The following is a 23367-nucleotide window of genomic DNA, read 5'->3' as shown; positions in this document are numbered from 1 at the left end:
TGACGTGTCCTGTTCTAACTCATCAACGTCACGCTCACTTCTCAGTGATAATCCAACGAATGCCCAACATTTCGCAGCTTCAATTCCAACACCTTGGTGACTGACACTGTCTTGCATCTACAGAGTTTTCAGTCCCAAGACTAGAACTAAACTCCTTTTGAGATCATTCCCCATCATGCACCTGGTACAACCTTCTCTGCCGTGAATGCAGGTGAACAGCACATGTATTCGTACTTCCTGCTCTGCGAAGCTGCTTTAAAAATGAACTCTGTACACTTTTGAAACTTTCAACTTTCTGCGTCTGTCTCCTCTCAGAGGTGAGACAATATTTGCTTCACATGCTGTGATCTGTTTTCTGCTCGGCTGCAGGATTTCTGCTCCTGCAGCAGGTGAGGGGCTGAGGGGGGAAGGGGGGGGGGCTGTTTAGGGAGGGGGGGCTGGAGGGGTACGTCTGGATTAGCATTAGCTAAAACTCTCCTCCCTGAGTGTCATCCCGCAGCCTGCTTAAGTTAAGGTGCAGCGACTGGCGCTGATTTGCATAAGTAATTAGCTAATGTGCTGTTCAATTTCTCTCCCATCTGGCCGACTGAGCTACACCTCATTTCTCAAATTGACAGGCCGGTCACTATCGCTACCCACACTGCAACAAGGCGCACACCAAATTAATTTGTCAACCTTCTCCCGTAATGGGACGTTCACCTTGAAAACTCAATCTACCTGAGGAGGTGAGAGTCCGAGAGACGGCGAGAAAAGCGAGCCACGAACAAGCCGAAGATTTGTGAAAAAATGAATTTGTTTGAAGCAGCAGAGAGCAGCTGGTGCTGTGACAGCGCTGAGATTGGACCGAGACAACGTCGAGTGTTTGTAACAAAAAGAGAACAAAAAGATCTGAGCGAGAAGAGGAAGGTCACAAAACAAAACCTGAAGCAGGAACAGAAATCTGTTCACGTTCTGTTGTTCTAACGAAGACAAAGTTCCTCTGACATGGTGTTTAACTGAACAGCTTTTTGATTAGAGATCTAAAAAACTAAAGGCAGACAAATAAAATAAAGGTAATGGCTCTTAAACCTGCAGCCTTAGTTAATGTGTTGCTGATTGGTTGCACTATGACATAATTATCAATTTGAACAATCAAACAGTTTATTTGATATCATGTTGAAATATGTCCATAGCTTGCATCCTGACTGAACTCAAACGTAACATTTAGTGCAGAGTGATAGGTTATGATTTTTAGCTCGGCATGAGAACATGTCGGCTTTTGAAAAAAAAAACACTGTGTGTGTGTGTGTGTTCATGTATGTGTGTAAGAACTTCATCAGGAGACAGAAGTATTGATGACTCCTGAGGGCACCCTGCTTCTGATCATTAAAATACAGTACAGCATCACACACACACACACACACACACACACACACTGGATAGAGTGAGTGTGTCCTTAAGTGTGTGTATGAGTGTAGTTAGGTGTGTGTTTGTGTATGTAAGAGTGTGTGTGAGAGAGAGAGAGCTCAGGGACCAAACCCGGGGAAATGGGCCAAAAAGTGAATCTAATGAAACCCCCCAAATTAATTTTCAGACTCATCTTCAGCTGCAGGCAGAGAGAGAGAGAGAGAGAGAGAGAGAGAGAGAGAGAGAGAGAGTGAGAGACAAAGGGATGAACAGAACAAAAGAGGAGAAGAAGAGAAAAGAAAGGAGAATACACCTGTGCAGAGTTTATAAATAAATACATACAGTATATGAAAACAAACTATCTCTCTTTGTTGAAGCGCCACAGATGGCAACAAAACAGGTGTGTGTAAGACATCCTGTAACCAGACGAGAACATCTTTACAGCTTGTTTGTTAAACATGACTTCTGTGAAGGAGTCTAAATAAAGTAGATGTCTGGATTTCAAGGACGACTTTGACCTTTGGAAAGTGACTGAAAAAACTTCAAACAAAACGTGAATTGTTTAAATGGTAAATGTTTTCACACATGTACCAGACTCCTGAAACTTCCAGACACTTTCATAGTGAGCGGCAGGTGTGAACATTTTTACCCCGATTTTATGCGGACGTTGCCCAGCAAACCCCGCTGTGATATGTCTGTGAAGTATGGTAGAGCTGATGTGAGAACACAGTGAGAAATATTCAGGAGAATCCGCAGAAACGAGGAGGGGGTAATGACGGACGTTTTTTTTTTTTTTTTCATTTTGTTGTTCGGTATCACAGAATTACATGTAGCATCATTATATATAAAAACTGTGATTTATCATGTAAGAATACTTTTTATTTATTTATTTATTTTCATTTTTAGTAACTAATGTTTGTTTAAGTCTTATAAAGAAACTACTCTAAATTATACAAGTGATGCTTCAACTGCATACAGTAGTTCCTTCAAATATTTTGGTAAAATATAATTTACAAGTTACGAGAATCTGCACGTGTCTTTAAAATTTTGATGTGAAATGTGCAACATTTTGTTTTTGATAACTGAAATATAAAGGTTTTTCTTGTTTCTTCATTTTTTATTAGGAACACACAGAAGTGAAGATAAAACTTATTTAAATTCAAAGTGAGATGGACAGACAGGTATGGCGGTCTGCGTGTGTGTGTGTGTGTGTGTGTGTGTGTGTGTGTGTGTGTGTGTGTGTGCATGTATGTGTGTGTCTCATTCAGCTGTTCTCTTATTAAATTCCTTTGTACTGGGAGGCTTTTCACTCCACCAGCTGCCACCTCACTGTGTGTGTGTGTGTGTGTGTGTGTATGTGTGTGTGTGCATTAAGCTAACATAGCTATTAGCTTTGATAGCAGTAGCCCTCCCATATGGCGAGCTAGCGCTGCTCTTTAATGTAGCATAGCATGGCCCTGATGTTGCTATGGCTCCAGTGGTGCCTCCCCCTCTCTACCCACCATGCTCCCCCCCCCTCACCCAGTCCCTGCTGCCATTTAGCTCTCCCTTCCACCGCACCACATGCTGCAGCGACCTTGGCGTTTTCCAGCGGCACGCCCGCTGCCATCTGCAGGCGGCAGGCTTGGGCAGTAAAGCATCGCGACCCCGAGTTTTTTGGGCGCCGTTACGCCTCCGCCAGGGGCCCGTCCAGATGGCTCTACCCACTAAGAGGGTTTTACTGCGGGGCTGAAGGAAGACGACTGCAGGCAGGCAGAGGATGAACTCACGCCTCCCCCTCCTCCCTCCATCACTCTGCCAAGTGCCAAATTTCAGTGCCTCCAAAACGCGGCAGCTTCAATATTTCAGCCATGATTATCGGCAGCAGATGATCCAAAAGGGCAGGGCTGAGGAGCAGCACGCCGCTGTCATGACCAAAAAATCTAAACTAAATCTTGCAGCCTCAACCTGCTGGTTCATTCTGTTCATTGAGATTCATTCATTCACAAATATTCAGTGACAGGACAGGTGAGGGAACAGTTTTTGTAGCCATCGCTCACTCGCGTCACATGCTGTTAGCTCGCTGATGAGAAAGCCCATTAGGTGTTAGCATCAAGCTAACAGAGATGTACATTCTGGTCCATCAATAAGAATCCCCCACCACCAATTAACGTCCCATTGTTACTATATATTATATTACATCATTGTTTTCAATAATGAAACACCTTGAATTATAAATCTTTTGTCTTTTCACTTCTCCTGTAATGTACTGTAGAGACACATTTATTCTATCAAATTCTATGTATAGTTTACTGTTTTAGTATCCAATTTCCCCTCATGTATTGTATTATATTGTATCATTCTATCCCATGATTGAATGTTTTAACATATATTCAACCCTGCACTGTATCCTTTCATATTGATCTGCATATCCTGTCTTAAATCACAATGAATCTAACTTTGGGACCATGACACTGCTAAACTATATCACTTTATTTGCAACCCTGACAATGGACAGGCACACACACACATACACACACACACACACACACACACACACACCTACACACACACACACACACACACACATGCGCACACACACACACACGCGCGCACACACACACACACACACACACTCACACACTGTCTGTCATTAGTGTCTGTCAGCAGTTGGATCAGATGAGACAAAAATAAAAAAGCTGTGCTGTGGTCAGGATGGAAATCAATACCTCCCCCTTTACTGTATGGAAGGTGGAGGAGGAGTAAGGAGGTAGTAGATGAAGACTAGAAGGAGGAAGAGAGGATTCTGGGTAAAATCTGTCTTCAAATTATGTCGAGAAGCTAAAAATATGTCATCACTTTTCTGAATTTGTATGTGTGTTTTGCTTGTGTTGTTGTTCGAGTCTGTGGGAGTCTGTTTGTCTCAGTATGTTTTTGAGTACCGGTAAGTCTGTTTTGGGTGCGTAAGATCCTGGTGATCATTGGCAGACATGACAATGGCTTTGTTCAGATTTGAGGTCAACAAATCCTCTCAGCTTTATCCAAGAAATAAACAGCCACACGCTGTGTGTGTCTGTGTGTGTCTGTGAGAGAGACTGAGGTTCAGGGGGGTCTTGGCCCTTCCATCAGCTATTAGCCACCACGTTATCTCTCGTTAGTCGTCTCATCTCCAACTCAAAGAGAATAAATAAAGAAGACTTTATCCCTCAGAAACACCCGAAAGAAAAGGAGGGAGGAGGGGGGTGCAATGAAGGAAAAAAAGGCAGAAGAAGAAAATCTCCAATTCATTGAGATCAAGTCAATAACACTGTAATATTTATGAAGGCTGGAAGCCAGGCTGCCCTAAAACCCAAACTCCAGCAATCCTGAATTATAAATTGGTATTGATTTGTGTTGTGGGTGAGTGAGCTGAATGTGTGTGTGTGTGTGTGTGTGTGTGTGTGTGTGTGTGTGTGTGTGTGTGTGTGCATGTGCAGCAGCAGGATGCAGCTCAGCTGCTCGATTGTTTTCACGCTTTCACAGAAAAAAATGTGGAGCTGCTTGTTTGGCAACAGTTTGTAATGCTGGAGAAAAAAAAACTGAGAAGGTGAAAGTGTGTGTTTGTGTGTGTGCGTTTCTCGGATGTGCACATCCTGTATGTACCTTTGTATGTGTGGTAATGGTATGTATTCAGACCAAACTTTCGTTCCTCTGAATGTTAGTGTTAAATTCCTTTTTAATTCTGCATCTTCTTCTCAAACGTGGTCAGGAGGCGTTCAGATTTGTTCGAATGTCTGTGTACTTCTGTTCGTGCTTGCAGACACACAGTTAAGGCTAATATGTGAAGCTCAGAATCTTTTATTATCGGGCTGTATAACAATCAATCCTGTAAAATGTTAGTAGCCATACACATGTACTGTACATATACTATCATTTGACCACTTATGAACGCCTCAAGAGGTAATGGCTCAGGACATTCAATGAACCATCTAGCCATAAATAAACTTTCCGTTAGCTAAAATGATCCAAACATGAGCCTTTAACTTCATTTTTTCCTAGCTAACACTTGGTCGGTCGGGTTTAATATATCCATAGGAAAGGCTCAACTTTTGAGCTAATGCTAATGTTAGCTTATAAACACTGTTGTTAGCTTGGGGTTGTTTGAATGCTAATGTTAGCTGTCATGCTAATGTTAACTGTGAGGATCTTGCTATTTTATTGCAATTCTATTTGTGCATTCATGGAGATAGCCTATGAGCACTGAAAACTTTCTCATGAGCACAAACAAGTTTCTTCTCACGTAAAGGATTTACAAATCTGTAAAACACAATCGTGACAACAAGATATCAACGTAAGGCCGCTATGTGAATGGTATGGTGGAAAAAGAATTTCATTCTTTTTACTTTGAAAAAAAAATGTTTTTAATTGCCGATGAGTTTTCAAAATGCGTAGTTTCATGTCTGCAGGTCAGCTTGTGTGTTTCTGTTTTAGGAGTGCCATGGAATATGGATGACGCTGCCTGCCCCCCCCTGCTATGTTGTGTTCACACCCATAATGTACCATCACACACACACACACACACACACCGGTGAGGTGAAGCTGATGGACTCCCGTCGTGGTGCGAAGGGATTACACGGCTCCATACCGCAGGTAGATACACACTCTGTCATGCTCCAGAGCTGCTGCTGAGAGTGTGTGTGTGTGTGTGTGTGTGTGATGTCATTACTCTACTTCAGTATGTATAATTATAAAATGTGTGTAAACAGCATGTTGAGCCCCCTGCAGACTCAGTTTGAGAGTTGGAAGCAGTACACCATGTTTTCAAGGGACAACATAGGCAATCACAGGAGGCCACACTTTTAAGAAGCCCCCAAAGAAAGCCTCCTTTAAATGAAGGGAGCTCTACGGTAACTACTTTGCAGCTTTTCTTACTAAGATAATGCTACTTGTACTGTAACGCATAATCCTAACAGCATGCAACCCGAGTCTGATCCCATTGTTTCATACTGTACCCTAAAAAACCCTTTTGTGATTTGATACCAATAAACAAGCTGTTTAAATGACTATACCATGATGAGAGTTTGTAAAAACAAAAGTATGAATTCTGTTTGTTTGGTTTTTTTTTATCTGACTACAAGAAGAGACGAGGGACAACTTTCAAATTGTTTGTTGTTTCCAATGGGGTTGGGTTTGACAATTTTTGACGCAATGTCACAGGATAGACAGGCTCTGACAGACAGACGGGTGTTGTGGTCGTTATGTAACCTAAACCCTCGTCTCTCCTCCCCTGTGACCTCCTCTCCTCCTGCCACTCCCCCCTCCACCTCCCTCATATCCCATCCCTCCGTCTTTATATAGAAATCAATACCTCCTTAATCTGCCCCTCCTACAGTACCTCCTCACTTTCTCTCTCCCCCAACTGTCTCATTCTCACCCCCCCACCTTTCCATCTACACCTCACCCCTCCAACCCCTCACCCGTCTCTCCATCTCTCTTCCTGCTGTCGTCGTGTCTGGACTCGCCCGCCTCACATTTCACTCTTCACACCGCAAACACACACACACACACACACACACACACACACACACACACACACACACACACACACACACACACAAAGATTATTTATTATTTTATCTACACAAAAGAAGTCTTCTCTCTCTGCCTCAGGATGTGTTGTTCTGTTTTCTGAGGTTAAACAAGTTGCAAAAACAGCAGAGTATTAAATATTTTGTTTTGGGCTGTTTTTTTTTTATCATAATGGAACCAAATGATGTATTTTAAAAGGGTTTTCCAATGTTTTTTCACTTTTGAAGACGCTTCTCCAGGATTCATCTTTATCAGTTGGAGAATTTAAGCCGGGATGTAAGAAGAATACAATATTTTTTACCGCCTGTCAGTAAAGTTTTTTCTTTATGCTTTTCTTTATGCTACATCAATATTTCTGCAATTACTTATTGCAATAATTATTGTCTTCATGATTGAAATATCTCCCCAACAATTCCTCATGTATTGACTTTTTGTTCTCTCTCAAAAAATGTCAACAAAGTTTAACAAAGTTTGATGACTCTAGTTTGACATAACATGCAAAACCCAAATATATACATTTTAATCATCAATATCAGAATTTATAGAAACATTTCCTCCTGAAAATATCCAAATTCATATCAACAGAAAGCAAAAAAGGGAGTCAAAAGCTGTTTTCCAAGATGGCAGCATGTTTTGCCTTAACCCTCTGTAACCACAAACCAATGACCAGCGATCTCCCCGTCCAATGGCAGGAGGTATAAGAGCTAAATAGATATCTAACTAACTAACATGCTGGATGGAGAACACACACAAAAACACATGCAAACACACACAAACCCACAGACACTTCCCCTCCCCCACATCTGCTGGCGAGGCAGGAGCACACGGATGGTCGTCCTTAATTAGCCACACCGCTCTCATATTCCTGATTAAACCGTGTGTGTGTATGTGTGTGTGTGTGTGTGTGTGTGTGTGTGTGATAGACAGAGAGAGATGGAAGGTTATCAGTGCATTCTTAATTGGGAAAACACTTGAGTGATTACCAGGAAGGAGCGGGCGATCAAGAACGAGAATGAGTTGCAGAAATATAGAGAGAGAGGAGATACGAACAGTTCTGACCAACAAAACTAAAAACTCATCACTTTGTTGTTTCTACTGTAGAGCTGAAGGCTTGAAGGCCCCTGCGGTAGACCGACAGAACACATTTATGCAGAAACACAAACAGCAACAGATGTGATCGTCCACTTTGTGGCTTGGCAATGGAACCAACGCATCTACGAGCTGCAGCCCGTTTATAGATTTATTTATTATTTATTTTAATAGAAATACAAGGCAATTTATACTTAAGTCCCATATGAAGCTTAACTTGAGTAATGGTTTTCAGTCTTAACATCTACAACCTCGAAAAGACAGCCGTGGTTGTCCAGTCAGATTCACAGGTTGGCAAATACTGACATAACTCATGTCCTTATCGCATTTAATAAAGACGCTAAAATGCCGATGAGAGCAGAGGAGCTTAAAATGTGACAATGTTAGTTTTAGGATTCAAATAAACAAAAGAGAGCAATGAGATCACTTGTTGGTGGGAGAAATGTTGTTAATACCTGCAACCATGTGTGTGTGTCTGCACGTGTATGCACTGAGATTAACAAGATGATTTGCCTTGAGGGGTTGAGGTGCATGCTGGGAGGGGGATTTAGTGAGAGGAAGAAGGAAGAAGGGTTAGAGGGGTGCTTCCCAAAGTTCCCATGATATCCTGGGGAGCGCTCCGCCCTGGGTCTAGGTGGAGGGTAGGTGAGGGAAGGGGTTTCCAGCCGAGCACCGCTGGATGTTGACAGTGAGGCGGCTAACGAAGCTGCAGGCGGTGATGTAATCACATTCAGACTTAATTCATCAATCCAATTAAGAGTCAACAGGAAGTGGGAACCAGCTGATGGAGCATATCGGGACGAGTTCTCGGACTGTGATGCCTTCAAGGCTTTCAGAAAAACTGAGAAAAGTCTGTCATTTTGGAGGGAGTTTTTTTTAGATATTTGTGATTCCTTATTGACTAAACAAAAAGAATAACTAAATAGAAATCTGATTCTGAAAATATTCTAATGGTAAATAAGTCTCTGTGTCTAAATCCATTACAAAGTCCACTCAGATAAAAACAATGCTCAGATTATCTCTGATTAAAACACCTTCATAGTCGACATCATCACATCAGTTTTGTATACACGTACATATTTTACATTTTTGTCTTCACAGATTTTTATGGAACCAGAAGAGACAATGGCTCTATCTAGTCGTAAAAAAATTACTTTCTATTAACTATCTTCAGTTTATTAAATGAGCATCATGTTGTATTGAAAAGACTTGAAACTACAGATGGAGATGATGAACTCAATAGGAAAACATTCACTGTGGGGCGGCAGTAGCTCAGTCTGTAGGGACTTGGGTTGGGAACCGGAGGGTCGCCGGTTCAAGTCCCGGCACGGACCAAGTCCGGAAACTGGTCTGGTAACTGGAGAGGTGCCAGTCCATTTCTTGAGCACTGCCGAGGTGCCCCTGAGCAAGGCACCGAACCCCAAAACTGCTCTGGAGCGCTCGCTGTGGGCAGCCCCCTCACTCTGAGACCTCTCCATTAATGCATGTCACTAGAACCCTGTTTGTGCATGAGTGTGTATCTCGGCCTATGTGTGTGTTAGACAGAGTGTAAAAACTGAATTTCCCCTCGTGGGATTAATAAAGTGTAAATTATTATTATTATTATTATAAATCAACTGACAAATAGGACCAGATATGTTTGAAATATGATATTTTCTCAGACTTCTTAACCCAGTGGTGTCGCCCCCTGCTGGCCATTAGAAAGAATGTGGGTTTAAGAAACTTCTGCATTGGCTTCCCCTTTGAAACCAAGAGGTGATGTCCATGTCTTATGAGTAGCATCTGGTCTGGACTTCAGGTGGATGCCCCCATCTCTGGCACAGCAGGAGAGTTCAACTTCAGCATCCCCCCCCCTCCTCCCCCCTCCCCTGTGGTAAATGGCACTGGACTCCCCGGGCCACTGAACATTTCTCCATGGATCACATCAAACTTCAGCGAGCCCCGAGGGCCCCGCAGGCCCCAGACTCCACCGGGGTCTAATGGAGACACCCAGACAGGTTACGTCTACACACACAACTCCTGCTACCTTTCCAGTCCCAAACTAACACTCTCACTCTCACACTCACACACACACACACACACACACACACACACACACACAGACACACTCACACACACACACACACACACACACACACAGACACACTCACACACTCACACACACACACACACACACACACACACACACACACACACACACACACACACACACACACACGTGTGACACTAGTCTTAACTCTCAGACTCTGACTGTACAGGACAAGAAGAGGAGCCTGTCTCTCGTCTGTTTCTCCTGGATGTAAACAGAGGACTAACTTCTGGAAAACAGGGTCAAAGTCCATAATAAGATCTGATCACAGTGTTACATGCACACACAAACACACAACTACTCCAGTAAGTAAAATCACACAAAGTAAACAGGACACTAAAAAAAGAACAGATTCTTGACCTTCTTCCCTCTTTTCCTTTTTCTGCCAAAATTTAACTGAATCTGAAAAATGTTGCAAAAGAATCTTGTACCGTACTAAACGTCCTTTTTTTTAACCAAGCCTCTGCCTGCTAAACGGCTATGAAGCCATGATGGCTGTGTTTCAGTTTGAGCACAACATTTGACCGGCATCGATGGCCCAGATATGATAATTTGTTTGATGACGAGTAATTTAAGTATTGACGAGCGAGGGGGATGGCATTTAACCGTTTAGTCAATCAATCAATCTTTTTTTGTATAGCACTAATTCATAACAGGTGTTATCTCAGAACACTTCACAAAACGCAGGTAAAAGACCTTTCTTGTTGCTTTATTACAAAAAAAATCCATGATGAGCACAGCACTAAGCAACATTTAGAAAAAGTTACAGTGGCAAGGATAAACTTTTAGAAGCAGAAATCTTTGGCCAAACCAGGTTCATAATGAACAGCCTTCGTAGACTAAACACGCACAACCCTAATCTTTACCATACAAAACAAAGGTTGTAATAGTTGGTCTGCATGAAGCTATCGGTAACGGCAGAAAGAAAAAAAAATCACTGAAATGTTGATCCTCAGATGGGAGATGTAATTTAGGTGTGTCGTCATGTTTGTATCAAGTCAAAGTCCTTTCTCTGTGTGATTGTGTTTGTGAATAATTCAGTGTGTACATCAGGCCACCTGCTGCAGCCTCCAGCGTCCATTTATATTTCACAGCCCAACATCCTCTGCAAACAAACACACAAAGTTAAATTCAGCTGGAGGTCAGTGGAGGTGTGTGTCCCTCTTTTTGAAATACACATCTGAGGTCCAACTAGACAGAACTATCTGATGAATGTACAGACTAATTACATTTTATAACAAATGTACACAACTTATCATAGTATAGGTTTTTTAAACAAGACACATACATCTAAAAAGTCACGACCTCTATTCACCCTTTTAAACTCCATGAAATTAGAGTGTTGTGATATACTGCCAACTAAAATGGGAGAGAAGTGATCACACTTTGATTGCAGCAGAGGTGACATAATCTGACCTTAAATCCAAAACACTTAATCCTGCATATCCCATCATGCACCTGAATTACATCTTTCACAGAAGGCTCCCTGTCAAGATCAATCTGATAACCGATTTTTACAGGTTTTCTTTGTCTACACGTTCAGATGTTTCAACCGTTTTTATTTCATATCATCAAACCAGTAATTTAAACATGTGACACTTTAAAGTGATGTCTACACATTTATCATGAATGATCATTAAGTTGCACTGTCACAAAAGTACATAGGTGAAGTTTAAAAGACTGATGAAGTGATTAACATTATGTGCCAAACAATTGGTGTTCTTGAACATAGGTACAAATCTAATCTATCAGCAGAGCCTCTCAGAATATAATTTTAAAAAACCCTCTCTATTACAATCAGATATCACTTTACCCATGATGCATTGTTCCTGCAGGTCCCCATAAAACCACATCAACACACTGTCGTCACATCAACGTCCTTCAATAAACCTGAAACTTTGTCGATTCGCTGACCTGCGTGTTCTCACCGTCACCAACATCTTCCACTCAAATTACCCAGAAACCCCTGCAGCGACCTCCAGGTCTTCCTCCCCCTCTGGCTCTCCTCACCCTCATCCTCACCACCCTTCCCCATTTCTCTCCTTTCAATTTGAGCTTCTCCTGCTCAGTAATGTCCTGCTTTTATTGTAAATCTATACTCTTAATCTGGCCGGCTCCAATGGGCCTCGCTCACCCGATCGATGAGCTACGATTGCTGGGAAGGGTCCACAGGGGCAGATAACCCTCCACCATCACCCCCACCACCTCAAACAACCACCCCCCGTGGACCTAAACCTCCATAGATTCCAACACACAAACTTACACTGAGACATGAATTAATTCAAACACGATGAGGTCGAGATCTCCTCAGAGATATTTCACCCCCCAAAAAAAATATTTTCAAAGTTTCAAAGACTTCATTCTTGTTTGAATGTCCATGAACTTTTCATAGATTTACTTTTATATTATTCTTTTACTCAGTTTCTTATTCATTGTTGTGATGATGCAACATGGACTTTAAAACAGAGAAATTCCTCTCAGGTCAGCCTATGTGAGAAAAATGAAATGCCTGTTAATGCTCAAAAGATAGATGGCCATCAAATGCTGTTGGTCAGTTTTCTGAATGTTTTTGATCCAGACTATATAAAACATGGACGTTGTTTCAGTGACGTCATATTTTGGTATCTGAAGGGAAATACTGAAGCCCATCAATGGAAGTCACCATATTAAACATGCTTTCTCAACGTAACTTTCGATCAGCCTGAGAGGTGAAGTTGAGGCAGGCTGGACTTTCAGATAAATCAAGTACTTCACGTCCCTACAGTAGGAGCAGAAACCTGTGAGGAGGTTTCATTGTTGTTTCCTTCTGAATCGTCTCTTTAAATCAGACCTTCCTCTCGCTCTGCTGACGCTCGCTCTGCAGCTTCTCGGCTCCCTCGAGACGATTAAACAGTTTAACGGGGGACAGAGACAGCATGCAGGATTCTGTTTCTGCAAATGATGATTTATTCTCAAAACAAGAAACAATTTAAATAAAATAAGATCACACGGTCAGCCTTGATTTTCCTCTTAAATTGGTTCAGGTGGCAGAAAAAGAAAGGCAGTTAAATCACCTGCAATGTGTGTATTGTCCACAGAGGGGGCAGATGGGAAATGTAGTTTTTAAGTGAAGAATCATATGGAGTCGGTTTAGAAAGCTTCTTTATTTTTATAAGGATACATGTAAGATGACACCAGCTGTTCAGGTCCTGCCTCTTATTTGTAGTGTAATGGTTAAAGGTTAAAGGTCACCCTCCATCACTCTAACTCACCTTTCTGCAGGTGACATCAAAGCTGTAAATGGTGTTAGAGAACAAGTGTTGATCTAAGGGGGTGGGGGGTGGGGGGTCCTGACCTCCATGTAAGGCTCGGCCATTAAAAGAGGAGGGTGATGGTCAGACAGCTGGGGAGGGGGGAGGAGATGGGAAGGGAGGTGTGTTCTGGGTAATTAGAGCTCGGCCCCCTCGTACGCTCTGACACTGTAGGGGGATTTATTGCCCCCGCTCGGGCGACTTGTCCACCCATCTAATTGCAATATTAGCGTGTAATAACGGCCGAGTTACGGCGATCCGTCAGCGCCGCGTTCTGCTGCCTCGGCAGGATTTCAGCCATTAACGGGAGCAAGCAGGAAACAAAGCGACCTCTGAGAGGAGCATCAGTGCACATTTATATTCACACACACACACACACACACACACACACACACACACACACACACACAGAGGCCTGTTAGTGACCAACAGCGCCTCTTCATCTGAGCTTCAGTTGCAGATTCTAGTGCTTAAAGGGAGTTTAAGGGTCACCTGAATGACCAGGATATCCAGATCCCTTTCACATGTTAGCATCCGATCACACTTTTTTGAGTGTTTTAAGATCCGATCATCACTTAAGTGCATGTTTTGCAAGAGAGAGATTAAAAACAAACCCGATGGTCACACATCATTTAGACATTTAAGCTTGATTGATTCAAAATGTCAACTGATGCACTGAGTAACATAAAAGAAAATAATCCACCGTTACATTTTTGATAGCTGCCAAATAGCGGCGACTGAACGACAGTTGCAGGGTGAGTTCTCTCTAGTCTGACTAAAGCTTTGACTGCAACTATACTGGCTGACCGAAGCACATCTCTTTAACCCTGCCGGGGCCAACCAGGTGTGCCGTGCTTGTGCAGATCGCTTACATTAGTCACACTTTGAGGCTCAAACGTGCTCGTGCATGTTAGAGATTGCTCAGTTTGAGTGTGCCCTTAAAGTGTAGTCTGAGAGAAGTGACAGTGTCCTGTGTATAATAAAACACAGAAGAAACTTTGATTACATAATAACATCGGTACCGATGAATGACTTTAGAAAAAAGAGATAAGAAGTTTAACAGTTTTTGCATAGTAAAGACTTGAAATATGACAAAGAGAAGACACTGCTTAAACAGTCAGTCAGTGAATATCAGCATGGAAATACAAAGATCACATTTTCACTTAAAAGCTTGAATGTCAATGAAGGAGAGTGTGTGTGTGTGTGTGTGTGTGTGTGTGTGTGTGTGTGTGTGTGTATGTGTGTGTGTGTGTGTGTGTGTGTGTGTGTCACTTTGATTTACCTATCTGAGACGAGAATTCACAACATTAAACTGTTTTACTGTAGCTGCAGAGCGACATCATTTGCATGATGGGTCACTAAACACACTAAACCCCCCCTCCAGCCCCCAAGTTTAGTGTGTGTGTGTGTGTGTGTGTGTGTGTGTGTGTGTGTGTGTGTGTGTGTGTGTGTGTGTATCAAAGGGGGGGTCACAGTAATAAATCCTGCATTTCTTAACAGGCTCTAAAATGCGGGGAAACAAGCAGAGCTGCAGTAAATCACACACACAGACTGACACAGTGTGTGTGTCTGCACATATATGTGTGTGTGCTTTAATATGCACGCAATAACTGGGTGTCTGTGTGTATTCCCTGGGTTAGCGGACTGGTGTCAGTGTCCTGTTCTTGTCCTAATTAAAGCAGCTCAGAAACAAGGGATGGAGACAGAAAATGATTCCAGACAGTTTCAACAGCAGCAAAGTTTCTCCTGAACGCCACACGACCTGATGTTACAACGCAGATAACACAGAGAAATACACTGCTGCAGTAAACCACAGCACTCTGTGTAAGAGATCAAACTGAAGGGATCAGGTGCGGGGCCGTTTATTTGTTCATTCTTTCCCAGCTAGCTACAACGTACAACTTTCCAACCACTAACACTATCACTTTATTTAGACTACAGAAAATCGGAACTATTTCCAGCTTGAGATGATGTGGAAATAAAACTCCTGTAAAAAAAACTCCAGTTTGTTTTTTCTTTTTCGATGAAACACAAGGCAGTCTTCTTTGTACCCACAATGCTTTGCGTCTGTACATGTCGGTGGAGGTGGAGGGGGAGGGGAGTGTTAGAGTTGGATGTATAGAATCCATCTCATGTGTGAGAGGACACACAGAGAGGTGACAAAACCTCTAAAAAACACCCAGACACACACGTACACAAAACACACACACACACACACACACACCTAGACACAAATGAACACAGTACACACACACACCCTCTGTCCTTTCACCTCAAACTGTGTGTGTGTGTGTGTACTGTGTTTAGGTGTGTGTGTGTGTGTGTGTGTGTGTGTGTGTGTGTGTGTGTGTGTGTAGGTGTGTACCTGGTATATACATCATGGTGTGGATGAAATCTCTATTCTGGCGTGTGCCAACATGTGTGCACAGTATGCATTGAGTCTTATACAGGTATGCTCTAGGTGCTTGTGAGATTGTGTGTGTATATTGTTGTGTATCACCTGTTTGTGTGTTTCCTGGCCGTAGCCCAAAGCCTCTCTAACGAGCCAACATGGAGTTGGTACTGAACCCCCTCTACTCCTGACCTCCTCTGAGGTCATCAGTGTCCCCCGCTGTCACTGACCAATCGTGGCCGGGCGCTGTGACAGAGAGACGCTGACTCCAAGGACACAGGGGCAGAAGGATTAGATGGTGAGGACGAGCACGGCGTTAATAAAGGAGAATAATGCTGAAGTTTGGAGCCGTCTGATTGGCTAACATAGTTCATGTTCACTTTCGAAAGGTTTCATGTGGTCTTGGATGAAAATGACATTCAATCAGACGAAGTCAGAGCAGCAGTTTGTTTCAGAAGTCTGTGGCAGAAGTGACACAGTCTACAATGATCATGTTTTTCTATGAAAGTTAGTTCAAACGGCCTTTAACATTTGGTTTTCAGAGGTGACACATGCGCCACACTAAGGAGAACGTCCTGATATATTTTGGGGAGAGTTGCGTCTGTGAAAGAAAACAGACAGGGCTTTCACCCCAACGACCCACAATCTAACAGCCTGCCACACGGGTCAAGCTGGGATGATGACGTTCACATCACACAGCCAGTGAGCGACCGCTGTGCAAGCACGCACGCACTAAAGCAGCTTCATACCCTGCTTTTTACTCCACTCTTTTATCCTATTGTGAAAACATTTCATTGCACGTGGCATCGGAAGGCAAAAATTGTCAATCTACAGTCGGACTCTGTTGTGTGAAAGAGCAACATGCAAGCATGGATTTTAGGAAATGTTCTCAGAATTTTCTGGAGTGAATATGAGAGAAACCCGAAAACAGAGACTTCCACAGTCGAAGCCCAAAATCTCACTCTCTTTTCAGCGTGATATATCCGCCATCGCTCATCACACCTCAGTGTCAGAATCTTCATCTAAGAATTCAGGATAGGACAGTTTCCTTCAAGCGACTCGGCGTTGATCACGTTTATTTAAAGCAGTAGAAGAGAAAGATCCTGATCAGCTGATGCAGAGAAAAGAAGATGAACCTCAAGACAACGTGATACAAAAAAAATCCAGCAACAAAACTCGTCTGCAGAGAGAAAATAACTCAACTGAGAACAAATCACAGAGGGAAAGATCTCAAACATGAAAGGCAGTCACACCCAGACGCTTTTCTTACAAAGTTGACAGCTTTGAAAATAAACCTTTCACAATTTGAGCTCCTGATGTAAAACGAACGTCCTGAACTGAGCCATAAAAAAACCAAAACATGAATAAGTCCCGAATGAAACTGGGTTTTGGTGAGTGTGTGTGTGTTCAGCATAAGTAAGCAGACACTCAGCATGTACAGCAAGAGACAGAGACAAGCCATGAAAAGGGAGGTCCTACCTGTCGATGATGACGGGGTCAGAGGGCGTCTCGTTGCGGTTTCCACAGCTCTTCTTGTCACAACACCGGCTGAAAGACAGAACGACACGTCAGGAGAGTTCAGAGAGTTTGTCATAAAAACAAACATGTAACCTCATCACATAAGTGACAGCGTTACAATAATACAGGACAATCAAAACAGCAACACAAAGAGACAAACACACAGAGAGGGCTAACTTGACGATCTGCTTCAACAACTTGAACTGACTTTTTTTAGAAGTGATACTCAGACAGTAGACAGTTCTGCCTAACTGTTCATCCAGTAAAGTCATTTTTGAATGTGTAAGTAATCTGACTGAAGCACATCTCCGTCCATCAGTAATAACGCCATTCATACACATTCACACACCGCCGGGAAAGCAGCGGAGCCCAAGGACACGTCAGACATGTGGCTTCAGGAGCTGAGGATCGAACGCCAGACCTTCTGATTGAGAGATGACCGACTCTACCACTGGACCGCAGTCGCCCCAGAGGGGACCAATGATCCAAAGGCATGCATCTTTGGTTGAAACAAAAAGTAACACAACTAAGACTTAAAAGCAAGTTTTCAAATCAATAAAAAAACAACTTTAAAACTTAAAGGCCTGTAGCTGTTCTTTCAGGAACATCGACGCCACAAGCATCAACATTGAAATTCTGTCCTGGAAATATTCAAGAAAAATTACAAACCCACTAAATAAAGATGTTACAAGAGGGTATCTTTAAAATGCCAACTTTAATTTTAAGAGAAGACGTCCTGTTATGTCTTCACACAAACACTCTCTCTCTGTCCAGCTGGGTGGAGTCCAAGCCAAGGTCACTAACAGTTGGACGACGACCAGCGATGGAGGCATCACTGTGGACCCCGCCTCATCCCCCACCTGACCCGCGGCACCGTTGCCCCTGACAACCAGCCAGCCAACCGGACAGCTGCTCGCCAAACTGCCGTCCAGGTAGCCAGAGGGCAAACTGACCACCGAGCGTTTCATTGAGTCCAACATGAAACTGGACCAAACAGGAGCTGCTCCTCTGTCTGTGGAGGCGTCCACAGGGAGGGAGCGCTGGGTTTATATCTCAGCTCTGCAGGGGGCAGGTGGAGCTAAAACAGGCCTGTGGTGGGCGGGGTCAGTGAGCCATGTTTAACAGCAGATGATCGAGTCCAGTACATTAATATCTATCACGCAGACCTGCTGTATGGTCTGACTGATGAGGTGTTTAAATGTGCTGCGTTTAGTGTCCGACGGCCGGAGGCTGCCTGTGAATATTTAGAAACCTAAATATTCTCCTTTTAAAGCCCAAACCAGGACCAGACTATGCAAAATATTGTATACAAATATAAATGATCCAGGTTTTTTTTGCGGTCTTTTTCCATTCAGGATCACATTATTTTTTTATCCCAGTTGTTTGAAAGACAAACAGGAACAAAGCGCCTATCTACAGAATCTACCGATGACCAAATTTAGATTACCAGAGAGTCATTTAAGAGCAGGAGTTATAAGCTGTTTTTTTATTAGAGAGATTTGATGGAAACTTTCACATTTTTTAACCTCCAATGAGACAGCAATGTCCAAAGTGTGTCAAAATTCATTCATAACACTAAACATCAGTGATCACTGCGCGGAGCTTTCTGAAATGTAAATGTGAGGATTTGACGGAATCCATCGTTAATAACCAATAAACTATCCGGACACGATAACCTGACAAGATGCTCTGCACCATCAATCCACGTCTCCTCTCATGGCTGAGAGGGTCATTAACATATCTTCCGGTAATTCTTAAAAATTAATCATATTGCATCTGACCCGCGACGTCCAATTACGCTCCTGCGTCGGCCCCACGCTGGCCTGAATCAAATTGCCATTTGACAAACAAGCGTCAGATCGAGGCTGCGAATGCCAAATGAGACGCGTTATGAATCATTTATCGCGCCGTTTGATCTCTAAGTAGAGAAAAATCTGAAACTAAGCACTGTGTTTGTGTCTGAATGGATGTGTGTTATTGCGTGTGAGTATGTGTGCGTGTTTGTGTGTGACTGTTGCCATAGAACGCGCCACAATAATTTATTCCCCCAGCTACTTGGAACCATTAGTGAAAGTTCCAGGAGACCAATTAGCATTGGAAACCCACTGGTGCTGCTGTGGTGACAACCTCCTCCAAACTGCCAAAGAAGTGTTATAAACAAACCGGACCCCAGGAGCACTGCCGGGGCCCCTCCAGGGACCCGGGGCCCCTTTCCAAAGACGAAAACAAACCTTGGCTGAGCGTCCACAATATCGCCTTAATGACGTTTCCCCCCGGGCCGCAAACAGGCTAACACCACGGCCGGCTAATGACTGAGAGGAACAACACACAGACCTGAGAGGAGTGTGAAGCTCCAAGTGTGTGTGTGTGTGTGTGTGTGTGTGTGTGTGTGTGTGTGAGGTTAAAAAAACTGTAAAAAATAAAACAAACACTGTGTGTTTGTGTTGTTTTTGGTGCTGTCACTCATTTTAGCGCAGAGATTTCTCATCGGCGCTACAGAGGCTTGAAGCTTCTCAGGTCGCAGTGCATCCACATCACACCCACACACATGCATCCACACACACACACACACACACACACACACACACACACACACACACACACACACACACACACACACACACACACACACACTTAAGGCCTTAAAATAATTCAGCCACAGGAGCCAGTTTGGCCGACGAGGCTCAGCCAGGCCACACAGGCATCATTACCGCTGGCTGCCCCTCCACGGCCACTTCAGACGTCTCCACAAGTGGAATCTACTTAAAGCACAAAGAGAAGGTTTGTCTATGCCGCACTATCACACACTCACAATAAAAAAAACAACATTGAGCCAGCCCTTCAAAGGCTCCCAGAGGGCCATGCAGCGCGGCGTCTGAGGCCGGCACTCGGATCACAGCGTCCAGATAACCGGACCGACAGCACAGGGCTCACTTTCAAAGGGCAAGTGTTGTAATTACCCCAAGGCCTGGAACGTTCCGGCAGCCAGGCTCGATGATTCGCTCTGCCTTGCCAGCAGCCGGCGAGCCAGCACTGCCTGGCCGGGACCACGCTTTCCTCTCGGTGAGCGTGGCAGCAGGTTTTTCTCAGCATTGCCTCGAGCCTGGCAGCCAGCAAGGGAGCGAGGTGTCGGCGAGGCAAGGCGAGGAAAGCGGCCTAGAGCTGGCGAGCCTCTGGGAGCCCGCTGGCGCCGCCAGTGTGCCAACCTGGCTGCCACCGCCGCGCCTGCTCACTGGTTTGTGATTGGTAGTTTTGGAAAGCAGCACAGTACCGTTTAAGAATGGTTAATGTGCGGCAATCGCAAGATGGAGAGGTCACAGCTGACACACACACACACACACACATGCTGACACACACAAACACACACAGAGGAGCGGATTGTTTTTGGCAATTTTTGCAGGAAAACAGCCAGATTCATGTCCGACTGTTCATGGAAAGTGAATCTTCTCATAAACTTCAGCGGTCACATAAATAAGTAATTTCCTTTACCTGCTTTTTGTAAAGTGTCTCGAGATAACACCTGAACATGTGAATTGATGCGATACAAATAAAGATTGATTGATATTAAAAAGTGAAAAGTACAACATTCTCCCTCTCGGAGATGGATTTATTCTATTTTATTGAAGCGTCGTGCACGTTTTTCATTCCTAATTCAACTAATGTGGCTGATGGTTTGTTAAGCCATTTTTGAGACAAACAAAGTAGCGTCTGTGTCAAGGTAACCTTTGGCTACTACTTTCCTTTTCAAGCTACGCTGAGTGTTGTTGGGTTTTTTTCTGCTTTCTGACCCCGTGAGGTCATGACAAGTTACCATTTAACATCTGTCATTTTGTAAACACTCGAGAGGCCGTTTTCTTCCCATTCAGAAAATGGTTCAGACGGTCTGGAGGAAACACTAAAGTGTCCGTTTTGTTTTGTTGCTTCTTCTGTTTCTGAAACAGAGAAGGTTTTGAGGGAACCCTTTGTGCGACAACTTTTATAATTTGCATGTGGTCAGCTGATCTTAAGGAACCCTTGACAATGTGTTTCCTTGTTTTCTTTCTGTTCTGTGTGATGTTAAAGTACTTCTTAGTTTCTCCTTCTTTCTGGCATGTGTTAAGCATGCGGTCTCCGCAACTGTTTTCCTTTCATCTTACCCATGGTTCGATTTCTTAAGTATCGATTAGCATCTAATTTCTTTCTTTCTTACCGTACATGTCTTAAGGTCTCTTCTAAGGCACCATGAGCTCCATGTGCTCATAAACATGATGAGATTGGGTTATCTGTTATCTTTTTATCAAGCACATAACCTTTTATAGGTGCAGACAGTGAAACAGAACAGGCTGAGGTGTTCCTTCACCTGCGCTCTCTGACGAAGGTGTCACACCTGAAGGCTGCAGCTTGCTACAGTAAGTGTGATCGATCCAGGCAGACAAACCAACAGGGACGCCCATAAAGACGAGCTCACCTGGGATGGACTGAGACAGACAGGGACGGAAAGAGTGATCTGTGTCTCATTAAGGAATGGAAACACAGCATCCATCAGGGAGAGCCGCTAATAATCTGCCTTAATCACGACTGAAGCTCAGAAACACACGACGACAGAAACACGGCGTTTTGAACATTTTATCAAAGGATGTCTTATAGAGGGAAGAGGACTGAAACTCCCTGATAGAAGTCAGAGAGTGAAGGTACCGTGAAGACGCACGAGTGAGTGAGGAGCCCAGACGGTTACATCCACAGCTCCTCGAAATCTGTGCAACAACTTTAATCAAGAAGTCAACGACAATTCTCACTGTTAGAAAAAAGACTCGACGACCTCCAACATGTCTGCCTTTCACCTGTTTAGTTCATATTTACAAACATTTATATCCCAGTGAAGATCCCATTTAGATTCACTCCACTAACCACAAGCTGTGTGTGTGTGTGTGTGTGTGTGTGTGTGTGTGTGTGTTATATTTATCCTCCTCCTCTTCACTCCTGTCTGAGCAGTAAAAGCATGAACTCTCACACAGCAGCAGAGACACGCAGGGCAGGGAACGTGTTGATTGCTGTGATGAACGATGACAAACCAACAGCTGCTCTTTTTTTTTTTTTTTTTTTCCTCCTACAGATACACACGACACAAACACACTCCACACATTCAGGCTCTCCGAAAACACACAGGTGTCGTCACGATAGCTTCTGTCAGTGCAGAATATCTGCAGATATGACTGAAGGCTCTATTCACTTTTTTGTATGTATTCGGAACATGAATAAACTGTGCTGTCATGTAAATATTGATGCAGCATTTATCTCTGAAGAATTTACTCACTTTTTCAGATGAATATTTTACATTAAACACAGATGATGGACTTATTCACCGCTAACTACAACCTCAGGGAGGTATTTTTGGGGGATTACTCCTGTCACATCTCATCCTGCAGCCGTCAAACACGCTGTCGTTTCTGCAAAAATAATCTTTGGATCAAAGTGTGTCCGCTGAAAGTGTCGCTGACAGGCTCAGATTGTTGTTTTCACCGCTGAATGACATAACAGAAAGGATCCCTACGGTGAGGATTTTTAGTACTGAGAATGTGGTTCACTTCTTCACGGGGTAGATCACCATGGCAACTAATGATGAACACCTAGCGTGCTCTTGTGCAGGTTAGGGACCGATTAAGAGCTCAACCTGAAACTCCGCCTCCTGACCAATCAGATCTCTTGATGGCGTAGCTCTGTGAGACGATCGTGAGAGGGAGAGAGAACGCTCAGTGCGTCCCGTATGATTTAATAAATACATCAGCCTACATTGATGAAAGTTGCGTTGATCGATCAGGTTTGTGTGATCGTTAAGACGGATCTCTCAGGTCAGGGTTAGTGAAGCCAGCTGTCACATTGACACCCTGGGTATGTTGAACTCACTTCATCGTAAAGGCTCCAGGAAGGTGTGTAAAAGGTAGAATGACAGTACTTATCGCACCATGTAACACTAATGCATGTTTTCTTTACCTGCTAGCACTGACAGCTACACTGTTAACGCACAGACAGACACTTCCTGTGCAGCATAATTAACACCCTACACACACACACACACA

The 23367-nt window shown here is 43.5% G+C and overlaps 1 protein-coding gene across 3 annotated transcripts in view; it reads right to left on the bottom strand.

Annotated features, from left to right (window-relative positions):
• LOC306829065 (transcription factor COE3) overlaps positions 1–23367 on the bottom strand; it is a 121368-nt gene that overhangs the window by 72650 nt on the left and 25351 nt on the right. For all 3 annotated transcript variants that reach the window (XM_079351911.1, XM_079351910.1, XM_079351909.1), the window contains one exon: positions 17273–17341. In XM_079351911.1, the coding sequence (XP_079208037.1) occupies positions 17273–17341 (69 nt within the window). The remainder of the gene's footprint in view (positions 1–17272; positions 17342–23367) is intronic.

The sequence above is a fragment of the Symphodus melops genome (genome assembly GCF_947650265.1).
Source record: "Symphodus melops genome assembly, chromosome: 9".
Taxonomy (NCBI): Eukaryota; Metazoa; Chordata; class Actinopteri; order Labriformes; family Labridae; genus Symphodus; species Symphodus melops.
The sequence above is the reverse complement of the archived record's forward strand: the minus strand, read 5'-3'. Positions and strand labels throughout refer to the sequence as shown.